An 18,214-nucleotide genomic window follows, 5' to 3' on the forward strand; every position below is an offset into this window, starting at 1 on the left:
AAGGTCTTCATTCTTTCTGATAGTGAAACTCTTAAAAATATATCAACAATTCACGTACAGAAGTACCTCAATTATTGTAGATTATGTGAGGGAAGCTAAACTTCCAGAACTATCTTAAAAATAGTTTGCTATCCATTTACATGGTTTTCAACTTCTTTGTCTAAAGACTTTTAATTTCACTTCTTTGATTTGATATTCTTTTCCTTAGTAATGTTCGGGTTTAGACACGTACAATGGGTATAATAAACACATAGTTTATTCACCCGTACTGTAGTTTTGTAGTATTATGGTGGAAATATGTTATGTTGAGGCATCGTATCCTAAGAAGACTTAAGAAACCTGACTTTTCCCATCTTTTTACAGGAAAATCACTTATCCATCTTCTCAGGAAATAGTTTTCTAGTTATTCTCCTTCAGCTTATTTAGCAATGATACAGTGTTTGTCTAGAGTGGAACGTTTCTTGTGTTTCTGCTTTGTAGATAACAATTATTTGTGCAGGTTATCTAAAAGCATAGTACAGATAACATGAATTCACCTGCAGTAGGCATTTCCTTATTAAAAAAGGGAAGGAGGAGTGCTAGTTAGAAGGGAATTCTACTTTTGTGAGTGGTTTCTGGAGCTTTTAGTATCAGCTTCAAAATGTCAATTCTCATAACAGTATTTTGAACAGACTTCACATGTAAAATAATATGAATTTGAAAGAAGAAAATGAAACCTTTCCCCTCTTGCTTTTGAATACACAGTGAAGGAACATTGACTAATAAATCAGTTGATCAACAAATAGAGCTATTTTAGAATATTAGATGCATTTTCCTGAAACCACCTTCTTCTTAAGATATTTGTTTGGGCATACTGGAAGTGTACATAAATGGTAGTGTTTTCCTAGATAATTAAGTGGCTTTCTTTGGATTATAGGAAGTGAAGTTGGCTTGTGAATTGGTATCTATGCTATTTCAAACTGTACTTTCAGAGTAGGCAGATGCTTTTTGCCTGGGCAATGTTGAATTCAAGTTTTCAGAGGCTGTAATAGTTGCCAGATATTGTGTCTTTTTGAGCACCAAATGCAGCTGCACTCATAGCAGAAAATGTCAGAAATTGTGTCGTATTTTCAAGATTACAATTAGGACAATAAAAAATAAGCTGCCATTTGGAATCTTGGATCTGGTGCATGCAGTATGAATTTTTATCTGTTTGACATATAGTCTGTTTCTTGCAGCCTTGCAAGTGTTTGTCACCAAGCAGTGTTAGCTTTCCAAGTTTTTGTCAACAACCTGACAGCATGAGTGTTGTCTCATACTAAACTACTGAGTTACTTTGTGCTAATAACCCAGACACAAACTGTTGAGAGCAGTACTGACTATCAGTGTTGCTGACACCTCCTTTTACATTCTAGAGCAGGCAAGCTAACAGCTTTTCCAGCTTGCTACTGGACTCACCTTGCTCCATAAAACTTCTTTGTTTGCTTTACTGCAATCTCATGCGAGCTATTAACTCCTTACTCCCTGAGTACTTTTTCTACTTTCCTTGTCAAAGATAACATTTTGGACTTATTTATACTATTACAAAGTGAAGAGTAGGGAAAAATTTGTTATGGTAGCAAGAAATGCTCATCAGATCTTTCTATATCTTACTGCTTTGTAGTGTTCCGTGTTCCCTTAAAGCCATTACTGCTGCTCTTGGCTTACTGTAAATCATTGACCCTCAGAGCCAGAATGTGGGACTCAGTGTTCTTTTTTGTTTCCCTTTTCTTCCCTTTTTTCCTTTTTTTTTTTCTCCTTCTGTTTTTTTCTTCTTTTCTTCCTCCTTCTTATTTTCTCTTTTTTTTGTGTGTGTGTTTTTTTTTACTTTCCATATTATCCTAGCAAGGTATAGAACTTGAATTTCTTTTAAGTGTATAATTTGGTACTCTACACTGTGACTAGTAAGAATTGCTGTTTACTATTACACTTCATGAGTATTTTGTTTCCTTAATGCTTTAATCCTCACTAAATTATTTTGCCAAGAATATAATTTAACTTTGCTTTTAGCAGAGCAGTATGTTTTATGATACTGGTAGCAATAAATATTGTAATAATTAAATTCTAGTACTTTTCTGTACCTTACAAACTTACTTCAGATGTAAAGCAGGTGATAATTAACATTCCCTTTTTCTTGTACTAGGTTTTCTACTTATTTTTCATTGCAGTTCAAGGAAAGAGTGGATTAGAAATGCACTGAACAATTATCTCTGCCTTTTATGAAGACATTTTAAAATTTATTATTGTAACTTAGAAGAGCTGCCTTATATGAACATAAATACACTTGTTAATTCAGATGGCAATGGCTTTCCTTCTGAGTTACACATGGCACCCACCCCCAGCTATCCCTGTTGAGCACACTGCTGTAGGCCCTGTTGTTTGGGAGAGGCCTTTGACACCTTCTGTTTGTCAGTCTAATGTTATTACTGGTTAGCCACCAAATTAGTTTTTGTGAGTACACCTCACATCTTCAGAAATGGTTCTAGCTGAAAAATACTGCAAACATTTACATTAAAAGTTATTTCTTTGTTCTGTAATATAACTGAGAAAGAAGGAATCTAGCTTTGGTAGCAGTCAATTGCGTTGTGAAAATTATGTTTGTTTTTCTTTTAATAGGAAAAGCTCTTGTCCAGATCTCTTCAAAGAGGTGAAGATCTTCAGTTTGATCAGGTAGGAGGCATGTAATTGAAGACAACTTTTATTGGATTAATGTGGGCTCTGTTTTTGCAGGATAGTGATTCCACTGTTGTCATAACTTGGAACATCTACGTCTGAATCTGTGTCAGAAGATTTAGACCTTGAATGTTAGACTTTATTTTCCATTGTAGAATATAACAGTAAGAAAGAAACTGCTAGAATAATTAATTGAAGGTGGCAGTGAAAGCTGGTGGAGGAAAGATGCTGAACAGGTAGAGGACAAAACTTTTTAATTTATTTCTATTATCACTTATTTTTTCAGACTTTGGGGTTCTGTTTTTATGAACAAATAGTGTTAATTTAATTTTGGCAACATGGTTTTTACTGAAGACTTTTTGATTCTGTGGCAGAAGGCATAAGTTAGATTCAAAATGTTACTTTGTCCTTTACTGCAAATATAAACACACTGTGAGGCAATTCTATTTCACTTACTATAAGGGAACTGTACCTGGAATGACTGTTCACTCATTTTATTGTTTATTCTCTCTATTTCTAATTCTTCAGTAGTTTGGGCATGATTTTGTCCCATAAGTACTTCCTTGCACTGGAGAGGCATCATTCAGATGAAGCTTCATTAATTGCCTGTTCCTGTTCTTAACTGTTCCTGAATAACATCTGCTGTATGAAGTTTAATGTTCTCTCCATATCTTCTGTAACTGAATTTTTGTTTCCTGCTTTCCATTACTACTTGGATATAAGTATTAGACATTGCAGTGAAATCTGTGGACCTGCCTTTACTTTTCAATGAACAGCCATCCATGCACCTTTTTCCCTTCTCCCAGAAGAGAATCTAATAGTAACATGTAATAGTTGATGTATAAATTTCTTTTCAAAGAAAAACAAAAATAAATCCACCACCACAAACCTCACATAGTCTTTTAATATATTCTAACCTAACCTGCTGCCTTTATTTCTGAGATGAATGTTTACTCATAAGCAAGGGAAATGGGTAAGGGGGAAGGCTAGAAGTTCTTTGTTAGCTGCAGTATGTTGTAGTTGTTTTAAAGATGACCAAAAGCTAAATAATATGAATGATAGGAATTATCTAAGGAAATATGTAAATGAGTACTGTTTCTAATTTTTCTACTAGCTCTGGCTCCCCCTTCCTACTGCCATGTTTTTCCTCAGTTAAGGTTGTTTTTTATAAATCACTAGTAGTCATGTATTAAACTACACAGAGGTTCTAAAAATAGGCTGAATGAAGAGAAGTAAAAAAATAAAGCATGTGAATTTTAAAATCTTGTAATATAGAAATAAACTAGTTTTCCTGAAAATACAGTACTTTAAAAAAATTTGTGTTAGTTGTGTCTCTATATATGTGTGTGTGTATGTGTATGAGTTCTTATTTTGTTCTTTTGTTATTTGTAATCTACTTTGGATTCATCGAGATCTGAATTTTAATGCTACTGAATAAGTGCTTTAAAGAGTTAGAGCTGAATGACTGCCTTATGATGACAAGGATTGTGAATTTTGATAGGGAATTTTGAACATTGTTCGGCAAAAGGAATTAAGATTTCTTCTCTCTTCATTGCTTGATGTGTGAAACCTTTATTAAGAACAATTCTCCAGCAGTGCAGAAGATTACAGATTAAAAAAGAGATTGGCAAAGTGTGGGAGTGAGGAGGATCGAGAGTGCACGGCCACAGCATCCAGCAGAGAAGCTAGAGCTGTTGCTGGGCCAACCTTGTTCACCCAGAGGTTTTCCTGGAGCTAGGAATTCAGATCCAAAAAGTGGCTTTACTGATACAGTGTCTGAGCTAGTAAGTGTTGTACTTTGTGAATAAAGAGAACATGATTGGAACACAAGAGGGACTCAGGGACTAGGAGGTATCTAATTAACACTTGTTCTCGCAGCTCAGTAAGCAAGGAGAAGAGGGATGGAGGAGGAAGACGTGTTGCCTGTCCCTACAATGAAAAAGTAAAATAGCTTTTTAATGGGATTATAAGTAATTTTTGAAACAGAACCAGACCAAAAGGGCTGCAATCAAAACCAAGTGTACATAATCAATAGTTTTTAATTTTCAAACATTACAGTTCTTCTATTTGTCGTTTGAGGTCTTATTTGGAACAAAAATTTGAATTTAGCTAAAATGAAATTTTGGAAAATGAGAAGGAAATTTGTATATTGTTTCACTTGTGAACTGTTAAAAATTTTCATTTTAGTACCAGCACTTTCCCTTTATCATTCCTAGCACATTAAGAAGCTACCGGACAGGAATTTTTTGATAGAGCATATACTGCAGTTCTTAAAATATTTTTGCTTGTACAGCTTGAAACTGAAATAGCCTGTATTTTTCTTTTTTTGTTTGTTGTAGGAATCAGACTTAGCAATTTCCTACTCTTGTCCTAAGACACTAAAACTTTATGATCACACAGAAGCCTATCTTGGCTGTCTCAGTAACTGAAAGCAGATGTGTCTGAGGTTCAGACTTGGTCATGATTAGGCACAACTTGAGCAATGTTTTCAGGATCAGGATTTTGACCATAGCATTTGGGCACTAGCATCTTACTGTAATTTTTCATCCTTCTCCTTTTACCTCTCACTGTGCTGCTGAGTATGTTATGTGCAGCAATTAGCAATGTGTTGTGGCCTTTTAAGACTTGAGCAGGATTTGCTGTTTAATTCTGAGGAATTGAAATACACGTCATGATGACTAGTGCAGCCCTGTCCTCTTGGGTATTGCAGGAGCTCTTTGTCTGGATTGCTGATTTCAGCGTAGGCATAATATAGAAATATGTAAGAAATAAAGTATGTTTTATATAAGAGATTCTTATTTGTTTTTATATGATGATCCTGAATTTAGTATCCAAGCAGTATGGTAATTATTTTAAATAAAAAATAGCTTATGTTCTGCTTAGCAGCTATATAATATGAGCAAAGATGTCATCTTCCTGATAATTCCAGTGTCTTCATTAGAATGTTAAGGATGCAAAACTTGTCAGGAAATAAATAATTGTTATATAAAACTGACTTTTCATTTCAAGAGGTAAATGTATTATAATGCTAGTAGTTTCTGGGTTTAGAACTTTACCAATCACGTTTTTCACTGCATGTGGTACAGCTTTTTTCTGTGGAAGACAAGGTAAATTGCCTAAGTACTGGAACATCTGTGAATGGTAGTAATATTAATAAACTCTGTAAACTTTCAGCAAACCCCAAGTTTAGTAAAGCTTAAAATGCAACTTGCTTCTTGTTTTTCTGCTAATAAACCTATCAGTTCAGAAGGAGGGCAAGGGAGTTAGAATTGCTTTATGGAGTCATTTTACATTGACAGCACAGGGTAACTTAAGTGTTCACTTTATGTATTCCTGTCCTGTTGTGTGTGTAGCTGCTGTATGAACATAGCTCTGTGCAATGTATGGGATATATAATTGTTTTTAGGGAAAGAGAATCTGTTAGTTTTAGAGAAAGAGAAATTAATGTGTTACCCAGTGTTTAGGTTATTTGGGATATGGGAATTGACAGTAAATTCTGAAGGCAAAATACATTTTGGATTGGTGTGGTTGTGATAGATCTCTTCTTCATCAAGTTTAGCTTTTATTTTAAGAATTCCAGTTACATTGATGATTTTGTGCTGAGTCTAATGTCTTCAGTTTAGTAACTCATGAGAAGGGTTTGTTCTATTGTTTTCTATTTTTTCCCCCTAAAATATATTAATGCTTTTAACTTGTGATTGCTGCTACTGGCTAGAGTGAGGTCAGTGGAGATGTTTTGAGTATCCCAAGCTGATGCAAGCAGCAGGCATTCCTTGCGCATGAAATCTCAGCGAAGATATTTCAAAGCTTGATCAGTACAAATGAGTCATTTAAGTTCTATTTTTCTGATATTTCCACTTACTGAAATGGAAGGGTTTTAATAGTAGCCCACAAGTGTCTCAAATTTGGTTTTCTTTGCTCTTCTCCTTCTTCACAGATTTTTGCTATTGTTTTTTTCCCAAGGAGGTTTGTCAGACCCCTGCCACATCAAAAAATTCTCTTAATTTATCCACATTCATTTTCACCATATACTGATTTATTTCAGATCACAAAATATTTTTTAAGTGGTAATATTGAGGTAGTTTTTACTGTCCACTTTTAGAAGTCTGATGTATGCTGACTGGTTGATTGGGTATTTATTTTTTATGGATGTTGGTGCAAAAGAAACAGGATTAAAACACAGTTTGCAAAGCAGTCATAAAGATTTCAACATATAGTAGTATAAGAATGAAGGAATTCTTAACATTTAGCCTTTATTCTAAGGCATTATAGTAATCCTACAGAATATTTCTACCTTCTGGGTTTTTTCTATGTTAAAAAGGCTTTGTACGGTTTTGTGTTGCCTGCAATAACTGCCTGCATCTTTTTGTGCAGTTTGCTCATTGTACATGACCCTTCTGCAGCAGGCATGCCTAGTTTTTCCAATGAATCTTTTTCTAGTTAGTATTCTATTGACAGACAATAATAACAGGGAAAAAAAATTCTAATCATTCTTGTAAAAAAATCTTAATGAAACCTGGTTCGTATTCAGATCTGGAACAAATGTAGTTTGTGTTGTATACTCAAATTTAAAATTTTATGAGTTTACAGAATAAGAATATTATTTTACTTATTTTGAGGAAGCTTCTCCATTTGTTTATATAATTAAAGGATTTTTCAGAGAATAACGAATACTATTTAATTCTTGTGACTTAGCTAGTTGACTGGTTAAGAAACTGAGTAAAGCATTCAGAAGGTTGAAAGAGGTCCTCCTGAGGTTTCCCTCAGGTTAACCTGTCCCCATCCCTTCCTCAAGTGAGAAAACCCAAGATATTTCAAATGAGGACAAAGAAATAATGGCATTGATCTTATATTAGTTTTCTGGAATAGTGAGTAATAGATAAATTATAGTAAGAGGATGGATTCTGTTGAAACCTCTTATTTGAAAGATGCAAGAGGTAATTAATACATGGCATCAGTGAGCAATGTGGTAACTCTCCTTTACCAGCCTGTATTTTGGGGATGGACTTGCTCCCTGCTGCCACCTAGAAGGGAGTTTATAGTGGCATTATGCTGTCTTCAGTCACTCTTCTCCTTTCCAAGCTTGGGCACTTAGGAGTGCTGTTAAAGTTGTTAGTTAAAGGAAGTTTAGAGAATTTAGGTTTCATAACATCTTGAAGTCTTCCTTCCATAATGGTTTCTGTTGCCACTTTTGTTTCATACATAAGTTTACTACTTGTATGGGTTTTCTGAAAGAAAGCAGTAGATAGGGGAGTTATACCGAAAGTAAATGTAGCTTGAGATCTACATCAGTCAAATGTATTAAAATTAATTTAGAATATATAAAAGGCTCTCATTTTTGTTTATACAATAACTAAAAAAGTAGGTTTTTGAAGGTTACATACTCCTCAGTTTAGGAGGATTATGTCTTGTCTGTCCTTTGTAATGTGGAGGTACATATGCTTCAGAGATATGTACAGCAACATTCAGGGACATCCTAAAACCTCTGCTGTTTTCTCAATGGTTTTATGCAGATTATATGTATAAATTTGTTGTTCTGTAATCCCTGTGGCCTTCGGAGCACTTTGTCTGCATATATTTATTATAATAATGGACTTAGTGTGTAATATTTACAGTAATTGTCCCAGGTGAAAATGAACATAAAGTTGCTACTTTGTGAAGTTCCATTAAAAAACAATTTGAAAGAATGATTATAACTCTAGTATTTTTATTGCTTTATTGTGCTAAAGTATTTTTCTTACTTCTTTTTCAGTTGATAAGCTCCATGAGCTCAGTAGCAGAGCACTGTCTCCCCTCCTTACTACGCACCTTGTTTGACTGGTACAGGCGTCAGAATGGAACAGAAGATGAATCTTACGAATACAGACCTCGGTCAAGCACAAAATCAAAGGGGTAAGAGTTTTCCTTGCGAAAGTCTGCTTGATTTTTGTGTGCTTTCTCAAAAAAATGTGTGCTTTGGACTTATGTGACAAGGATGTTGCATTTGGACCTGTCATTACCTAAATCCATGTGGAAAGAGCCCAGGCATCTTTGAGGTAGTGTATTCAGTTTGCCTGATGATAAGCATAAAGTGACTTAATGGTTTTGGTTTGGATATACAGAAGGAAGTTGGATACTGGTAATTCCAGGCTAGTTTGTCCCTTTTCAAATTGTTTTGGTTATTGACAGGTCCCTTTCCAGCTATCCATTTTATATCCATGTGCAACAATGATTATATGAAAGGCAATGCAATAATTATCTCTGCAACATTTGTGTTCAGTCTTGTGTATGATACCTGTGTTCTTGATTTCTTATTTTAGGGATGAGCAACAACGTGAAAGAGATTATCTACTTGAAAGGAGGGACTTAGCTGTAGATTTCATTTTTTGTTTAGTTTTAATAGAGGTTCTAAAACAGGTAAGCTCTTTTGCTTTGGCAAATTAATTTTAATATTTTGCTTTTAATGTTGATTTTTATTGTCTCCTTTAAATTTTTATATTAAAAACTAGAGCGTATCTGTGATGAGTATATGCAAGGCTGTCATTATCCTCTCAGCTACATAAAGCCTTTGGCTTCTCCTGTCTTTTCTTTACATGTCTGCATTATCTCAGTTCATATGTCTTGGAAAACTGCATGTGCTGCAAAAAGAAAAACTGTAAAAAATAAGTTTATTTATGTTAAGTACCTTTTGTCTTCTTAAATGTTTTTGAAATACAGTGTGCAGTCATTGAATGACAAGATTAAAGTGTCACTTCAAAAATATTAGAAAGGGCATGTAATTTTGCTTGGCCTTATAGTGTGTTAGATAATGTTACAATTTCTGTTAATATAAAATTTGCATTGTTTGGACAAGAGGATAGGGTTTGGCTTCAAGTAGCAGCATTTTTTCTCGTGTTCTTTGAGTTGAGAAAAACATTAATGTAAGAAATGTTTTGAAACATGAGTGGAATTGAGCAAACTTCAGATACTTAAGTAGTTTGTGTCTTTTAAGTGTAGGTACACGAAAATTAAATGACTTTTTCTCTACTAAGTAAAGCAAGGGCTGTTTTAGTTTGCAGATAATTTGTAGGAGATTTGTGTTTACGTGGTTGTGTATGGTATGTTTGTGATACAGGGGGAGAATGAAAACACTAAAACGAAAGAGCTGCCTGTCCTTCTCTGAGACACCCGCTAATCATCCAAAATAACGTTCCCATACTGCATGCACAGATATGCAGAGAACAGTAGTAAAACCATCAAACTCTTATGTGTTAGTGTTTTACAGAAAATCTTTAGTTCATGCTCTCTCCTTGTCTAAATTTTCAATCAGTACAAAAGAAAAATGGAAATGGAATAGATTGTTTAGGATTGCAGGGTTGTATGGGTGGCTTCTGTATTTTGAATGGGTACTACTTTTTCTGTTGAGTTTCATGTTGCCAGTGATTCAGATGTCAGGAAAGGTGCAAAAGTTTGGTCTTCAAGACATATTTGATGAGTCTCTCATACATGTACTCCAGACAAGAAAGATATTTTTCTGGTGAGGGTATTTCTGGTAAGGATAAGGATCTGCAGTGGGCTACTAAACATAGATACACCACTTAAGAGAATCGTTTGGTCAATTCAGTATTAAAAGTTATCTAAAGGAGGGTTTGTGTGTTCTGCCTTTAATGTGAATCTGCAGTTAGACAGTCCAACAGCCCAGAAAAGATGGCTTTTTATCAATAAATACATTTACATTCACATTACCTACATCTTCCTCTCTTCATGGGAGTCCTGTCACTCTTTGATTCTTAACAACTGGTTTTAGAGGATGCAAAGGATGTGATCCAGCCCTTTCTGTAATAGGCACAGAGCAGATGGTGAGAGGGTGACAGACATGACCTACATAGGAACAGAAATCTTTTGTTTGAATTACATGTTGCTCATTGTATGAATATGCATGTAAATAGCCAGTTCCAGTAACCAGAAGTTTTTGAACAAAAAGCTTTCTTGATGCAGAAGAGTATGAAATTCTCAATCAGTAAGTGCTTAGTTTTTTATAGACAAGAGAATAATCTAATATATTTTAGTGAAAATCTTAAACACTTAAACAGTAATGTGTAGTAGGGTTATCCTAGTCCTGACCTGAATTGCTTTGAAACTTTCAGGATATTATGACTTCATAATCATATATAGTGCTTTTTTAAAGACTACATTTGGTTTTTAAAACAAATGTTTACTTCTAAATCTGAGAAAGGTGGTGATGTCAAAAGAGAGCCTCAGTGAAAAAAGGGCCTTCTAATAAATGCTTACATTTGGTTCTCACCAAATTGTTACTTATTGCTAGGAAGATTTGTATATATTTTGAATGCTTTCATCTGCAGAAAGTGTGAAATGGAGATGATCATCACTTCTACATTCTTTTTGGTTTGTTTTGTTTTCTTTGTTTATATCAAGATGAATTGTTTTTTGAGATTAAATCTGTAGTAACACCACACAAAATAGCAAGCGTGAAAAGATGCATAGTTAACCTTGTCTGATAAATTTTGATGACAAATTCATAGTATTTAGTTAACTGTGGTTTATTTTGTCATTAATTTAATCCCTAAGAGCCATCATGCAGAATAATTTAGGAAAATGGCAATCCACATTATGTAAATGTTCATGTATTGCAGAATTAACTTTATCATATGCCGGCTAAGGATGACACTAGCAGGAGAGATTTCTGTGGTGCGTCTCACAGTACTGTTTACTTGCTTCATACATACATATAAATGATATCTGCATTTCAGATACCTGTTCATCCAGTGCCAGATCCTTTAGTACATGAAGTTCTAAACTTGGCTTTTAAGCACTTTAAACATAAGGAAGGGTAAGTTTCACTTGTATACTTTAAAATATTTTGTGTGTATTTCCAGCTTGTGCTTGATTGTTGTGATTGTTCTCCTTTGCCTCACATGTAACACGGTTGTGATAATACTGTCAATGAACACTGGTTGATATGTTTAGATTGAAAACATATCTTGAAAGAACACAGCTGTATTCACTATAAGGCAGAGTTTATTTTGCTTAGAATATACAGAATGATTTACACAGCCAGACAGAATAAGAAGTCTGAGTTTGAATAACTTCCTATCCAGAATACATTTCTTATAAAGTGAGAAATGAGACTACATCACTTTACATATCACCCATGCATTTTAGGTTTGATTTTCATTGTTTGTATGGTAATAATCTGCCTCGCTATGGAACAACCTTTTTGTTTTGTAATTAAAAACTTGCTTGGGGCTTAGAAGAACAAAGTTGTATTTAACATTTTTTTTTTCCTTTATTGTGGGTTGTTTGTTTGTTTGTTTTTTCTCTTTAGGTATTCAGGAACCAACACTGGGAATGTGCATATTATTGCAGACTTATATGCAGAAGTGACAGGGGTTCTTGCTCAATCAAAGTAAGCTCAGTCTCTGACTCTTCTTGTGTTTGGGGAAAAAACAAGCTAGACTTAAAGACTATTTAATATAGTGACTATTATTAATGTCCCCAGTAACTAATACTGTAAGTTTCCAGTGTAGTCAGATGTAGTCTGGTGTGTCTGTCTCATGTTCCAGCACAATAAATTTGAACAAATCAAGAAATAATCTTTAGTATGATTGCTTTACAGTCAACTTGTAGGTGCAAGAAAAGGAGGTCTTGTATCAGTCAGTCATTGTTGTTTAGTTAACATGTATATTCTAATGTGCTGATCATAATAGATACTCTTAAATGCCTAGATTTTAAGTATAGAGTTCATTTTACTTGTGTTTCTGTTACTATAGGTGCTGTTACTGTTACAGATTAAAGAAAACATATCAAAATTATAGACCTCATATAAAAGTAATTAAGAATGCAGATAATTGTTGCCTATATCCCTTGTTTAGGTTTCAAGCTGTTAGGAAGAAATTTGTTACTGAATTAAAGGAACTGCGACAAAAAGAACAGAGTCCTCATATAGTACAAAGTATCATCAGTTTGATTATGGGAATGAAGTTTTTTCGAGTAAAGATGTATCCTGTGGAGGATTTTGAAGCGTCATTTCAGTTCATGCAGGTAAATGAATAGTACAGAAAACTTAAATGAGCATGATTTTGATTGTTTAACTCATGAAACTACAGCGACATTTGCAGTGATCAGTCACTCGCTCTACTTTTGTGCCATCCTTCATCCTTTTCTGTTCAGTTCATAAGTTTTCAGAGGTGTGAATCATTGGTTTCTATGCAGGAGAAACCTTTCACAATTGTCTCAGTAATGTGGCAAACGTGTAATATATGAATTTATTTAAGACTGAATGAAAATGTGTAGCAATCAAATAATTTTCTTTATGAAAGTAGTATGTTAAAGAAAAAAAATTATTTGATATATCTTTTTTTAGCAACTGAGATGCCAAGACACGCTTTTCTTTTAAACCACTTCAGTAAGTTTTCAGAGAGACTGCATGTTCAATCTTGTATATGGATTATTTATAGTGTCTGGAATATTTAATTCTCTGTAACATTGTTTTTGCGGCAAAGTCATATTGAAAATGAAAATGAGTATATAAAAATAAAGTATAATTTTCTAATAATTTTAATAGAGATAAGTGTTAATTTTTTAAAAGCTTCAGAGAAACCTGAGGAAAAAGGTGTATATTTATACTTTGAATATTCTTTATATTCTGAGTAGAAAGTAAATAGCTATCTGGTATTACAAATGTTCTTTCAATTTCTTGAGGTGAATTGCAGGGGAAACGGGTTTTACAGTTTCTGATGTTTTGTAAAGCTGATATTGTCAAGGAATATAAGACTGACTTAGACACATTGCTTCTTTTAAATTCAAACAGGCAATTAATGTTATACTGCTAGAGGTTTTTATGGCATAATTATATTTGTATTCTTTTTTCTAAATATTTTTTCTGATGTTTTCTTACTAAGGAGTGTGCTCAATACTTCCTGGAAGTAAAAGATAAAGATATAAAACATGCCCTTGCTGGTTTGTTTGTGGAAATTCTCATACCCGTGGCTGCTGTAAGTATTTTAATCCCCCCCTGCCCCACTATTCCTCCCACTTTCAATTGGGCTCTCATTGTTAAAATTGCTTCAATTAATCCTCAAAATAATACATTTTTACAGATTCAAAAAGACTTTTAGTACCTAAAGAGGGCTTACAAGAAGGCTGAAGAGGGACTTTTTACAACGGCATGTAGTAGTAGGAAAAAGGGAAATGGCATCAAACTGAAGGAGGGTTGGATTAGATTAGATTTTAGAAAGAAATTCTTTACTATAAGGGTGGTGAAGCACTGGCACAGATTGCCCAGAGAAGCTGTGGGTGCCCCATCCCTGGAAGTGTTCAAGGCCGTGTTGAAATGGGCCCTGAGCAACCTCTTCTAGTGAAAGATATCCCTGCCCATGGCAGAGATGTGAGCTAGTCTATCTTTAAAGTCCCTTCCAACAAAATCCATTCTAGGATTCTGTGACTGTTAAGTAGATTACAAGCACCTACACAGTCTTAAAGGGAAATGTGTTAGCTAGTTTACAATCTTTTTTCAGAACTTTTTAAAATTATCTGTTTGCTTGATGCCTTTATCACCAGAGCACTGTGTAATTTTATACATGCTCTAAAAATTTGAAATTTCCTTGGTTTAGTATTTACTCAAGGGTCCTGTTGACTTTTCTTTATTAGCTGAAACATTTAAGTTCTTTCTAGAATAAACTGAGATATGTAACATCTTATAAGGAGAGTGTTGTCTCCTATACAAGAAGGAAGAATTTAGGTTTTGGCTAATTAAATAAAGATAATTCATACGTCCACTCCTTCAAGTGGAAGAGCACTGAGTCATCTCCTGTGTGTGTTTTAAAGCTAAAGGTAGAAATTTCACTCAGCAGCCCAGAACAAGAAAAAAAGCCCTAAATATCATCACAGTGTTTGGATGTACAGTGTGTGTAATGTGTGTAATGCTGCTTGTGAGAATGCTTTCAGTCAAGACAGGCTCTTCTCCTTCCTCCCAGGTTACTTTGCTCAGTTATGTGAAGCTTGTTCAACAGGTCATCGTGAAATTATGGTGCCTCAGTGTATATACCTTACGTTGGCCATTTATCACAAGCTCAGATAATTTAGATTGATTAGTAGATTGATACTTGCTGTGATGGTTGTCTAAAATGTTAGTTGTATGAGCAGATGGTGTGTTTTAGCACAGACTAAAACAGATGTGTTTGGCACGCTGTCCCAAAAAATGGCAGGTCATGGCTCCATGTTGCAACTGATTATATGGGCATATCTTGCTATGTGTGGAGAATTGGGACATGTAGGTCTCGTTTCGTAGGATGGGATCTAAAAAGACTAGCACACCGGGTGGGGATCCCATCTGAGCAAGCTCATGGGTAGCTGTTTATTGGATGAAGTTTTGATCTTTCCAGGGCATACTTACACTCTGCTAGAGAAGAATTTCTTATCCTGTTAAAGAGGGAACTCACTTTGTCATTTTGAACTCCGTAGTTGTTTGGCAGTTGGAGTGGGGGTACAAAGTGAAAGTAGCTAACATTTAGGTAAATGCAAATATTAGTTTGGAGAATCATAAATATAGTGAAAACTGTGCATACAATGATGAGACATAAGCAGCATTTGGGAGTGGGGACTCCCTGGTGGCAGGCACGGAGGCACGCACAGCGGCTGTGCAGGGCTGTGGTGGTGTGTGCAGCGCTTCCTACAAACACAGCCTGACTCAGCGCTTTAAACAGTTGGTAAGGGAGGCTTGATCTCTCCTTCTGACTCATTGAGTCTCTAATCATTTCGTACAAATGGAGCTTCTTAAACAGAAGCAAAGAGCCTCATCCCAGACTGAGATGCAGTTGAGCAGGTTAGTCATTCTCTTGGAAGATGTGAGATGCAAGTTTGAATATTTTTGAAGCAACGGAGGGAATTGAATGTCGATTTTTCTGTATCTTGGATACAGAAAATGGCTTAAGTGAGGAAGCTGTTAGGTTTCAGCATTGAGACTTCTTTACTGTCATTCTCTTGCTTAGTCATTCAGGCATTTTAAAAAGCCCATCCTGATTTGGACCCTGCAGGTATGACAAATCACGGCATATTTTACGTATTTTACAGCAGGGAAGTTAAGGCTGATCTGTAAGCCTAAGATTATATCCCAAAGCAACAGTGTGGTGCTGGCAACTACTGACTGATTTCTCTTGTGGGGCTAGCAGGGTACTGATCAACTTCTAGCTTAAGACTAGCAAAAGATAAATAATTTGGTATGTAGGAAGTGATTTAAATCATAACTACTTTCTCAGTTCTTTCTTTTTGGATTTGCACACATTACAGAGATACATACTATTTTTATGCTTCCCCATCATGAATGTGTTCAGAGTGTTCTTAGCAAGATGGACGTGACAGATAATGTTAATACATATAGTTATAATGTTTATATAATATTAATAACTCTAAGTAATAAAACTAACAAAAGATTACCTTATGTTGTAGGGAAATTTTTAAGTACAGAGGATCTCTTCCAAAAAAGCCAGTCCCCTCTCTAACACCCCAACCCTCCATTTGATAAATAAAGCAGAAATACCGTATAAAACAGTAGGTTGAGAATGGCATTTAAATGGATCATCCTGAGTATTCAGAGAGAAGCCTAAGAGACTTGCAGAGGTTTTGATAAAGAAAAAACCCAGCTGTCTGGGTTATGGGAGGAAACCTATTCTGTATGCAAGAACAGAGTGGGTAAAAAAGGTGTAGGGCTCCACATATCTGTTTCATTAATTCTGAAAGCTGAGCAAAGACTACTTGAATGGTTGGTTGACTGGCAATCCCATGGATAATTTCTTAAATTTTCATTTTTCAGTATTGGAGGACATAAAAGGGGAGCAGTGAAGAGGGGAACAGTGTAAAAGTTATGAAAAATAATTTTTAAAATATATGAAATTACATGTATTATGTTTTGTTGGGCTGAGGTTTTTTTGTTTACTTGATTTAGTTGTTTTAACTGTATGGTTGTAATATATGGCATGATTTCTTATGCTTTTGTTTATATTTCAGATAAATACACTCAAATGCCTACCTAATGTGAGATTTAACTTTTGAATGGTCTTGAATTCATGGACATCTTAATTTATATTTAAATTGCTTCCTGTATAAGTTTTTAAACCCATTAATGTGTGTATTTTTTTAATAGGCTGTTAAAAATGAAGTGAATGTGCCATGTTTGAAAAATTTTGTGGAGATGCTTTATCAGACTACCTTTGAATTGAGCTCAAGAAAGAAGCATTCACTGGTATTTTAAAGAAATATTTCAACTTCTCCATTTTGCTCATCTTAGGCTCTTAAGCTAGTACATTATATGAGGAAAAGCTAACAGCTATGTTAATTTAAATCTTAGCATCTCAGTTCAAGTATAATTAAATTCCTATAGTTTATGTGCATTTGTTTTAGTTTTACTTTATTTCCTCATGTAGATATATGCTCTTGTTATCCCACACATGAGATTTTTCTTGAAGTCAGTGCTTGTTCTTGATTATTTTAGTGGGGTTTAGCACAGTTATTTAACCTAATGTCTCTTACAAAGAACTTGCATTCAGGGAGTTTGTATACTGTGAAATTATGCTTAATTAAAAGAGGGAAGTGTCAGACAAGACTTTCCCAGCAAAACAGCAGCCTCTTAATAGCCCTGCCTGTTTCTCTTCTCTCTTCATACACTTTGTGTTTCTTTTTCCAACATTTTTTTGTTATCTCTTAATAATACAGTATTTGGTAATTCTTGTTGACTGCGGCAGCCATATTTCAAGTTGATTCACTTCACTTTCCCGGAGATGTAGAGCTAAATTTTTCATTTCAATTGGCATATTCAGTAAATGCAAGTGAATTTAAAATGTTTTATTCTCACTTTCATGTTAGGGACAAACATATAAACATTAATAGCACGTATCATTGTATGTGATTAAACTCCTTATTTAAGAATAACATTAAGTAGTTGATGTTAGTATTCAAAATGTTATTTTATTTATGAAGTCAGAAACATTGTTTGCATCAAGATTACAGTTTACCTATTCATCCTCATTCTTTAATTTTGCTGCATAACATGATGATCTGCAGTCAGATTTGGTATTAATCACCATTATGTATTAAATTATTAAATCTTATGTTACTAAAGCAAAGCAAAGTCATGGTTTGCATATTCACAGAACTTAAATTTTTCTTCCTTCCTCACTAAAAGTAGAAGTAACATTTCTGACAACTTGAAGTCTGCCTCAGTTTTTACTGAGTTGATGATATTTTTCCTGAATATTCTTAAAGGCAGTTCACTTGTCCAGCATGTAGGACTTCATGAGTTGAATCTTGTGGTTGCAGGAAAAGAGGTTATTGTACAAAGAGTGAGACCTGCTCTCAGTCTGTGTTTAAGGTCAGACTTTGCTAGGGGATGAGTTTCACCTTGGTCCCACTGCCGCGATCTCACACCCCGAGCTCTTACAGCACGAAGGTTGTACCCAGGGCACTGTGCCTGGCACATGTGTCACAGTGCAGGGGTAAGGCTGCCTGCAATGCTAAAACTGTGAGAGTGAGAGGCAAGGACCAACTGTGT

The 18,214-nt window shown here is 34.8% G+C and overlaps 1 protein-coding gene across 17 annotated transcripts in view; it reads left to right on the top strand.

Annotated features, from left to right (window-relative positions):
- FRYL (FRY like transcription coactivator) overlaps positions 1 to 18,214 on the top strand; it is a 161,167-nt gene that overhangs the window by 70,313 nt on the left and 72,640 nt on the right. For all 17 annotated transcript variants that reach the window (XR_001877335.1, XM_017830337.1, XM_017830255.1 and 14 more), the window contains 8 exons: positions 2,635 to 2,688; positions 8,444 to 8,583; positions 8,991 to 9,087; positions 11,421 to 11,500; positions 11,996 to 12,076; positions 12,543 to 12,711; positions 13,572 to 13,664; positions 16,811 to 16,909. Coding sequence is in view for 16 of the 17 variants with exons in the window: in XM_017830337.1 (XP_017685826.1) it covers positions 2,635 to 2,688; positions 8,444 to 8,583; positions 8,991 to 9,087; positions 11,421 to 11,500; positions 11,996 to 12,076; positions 12,543 to 12,711; positions 13,572 to 13,664; positions 16,811 to 16,909 (813 nt within the window). In the remaining variant the exon portion in view is untranslated. The remainder of the gene's footprint in view (positions 1 to 2,634; positions 2,689 to 8,443; positions 8,584 to 8,990; positions 9,088 to 11,420; positions 11,501 to 11,995; positions 12,077 to 12,542; positions 12,712 to 13,571; positions 13,665 to 16,810; positions 16,910 to 18,214) is intronic.

Source organism: Lepidothrix coronata, unplaced genomic scaffold (genome assembly GCF_001604755.1).
Source record: "Lepidothrix coronata isolate B3197 unplaced genomic scaffold, Lepidothrix_coronata-1.0 Scaffold0, whole genome shotgun sequence".
Taxonomy (NCBI): domain Eukaryota; kingdom Metazoa; phylum Chordata; class Aves; order Passeriformes; family Pipridae; genus Lepidothrix; species Lepidothrix coronata.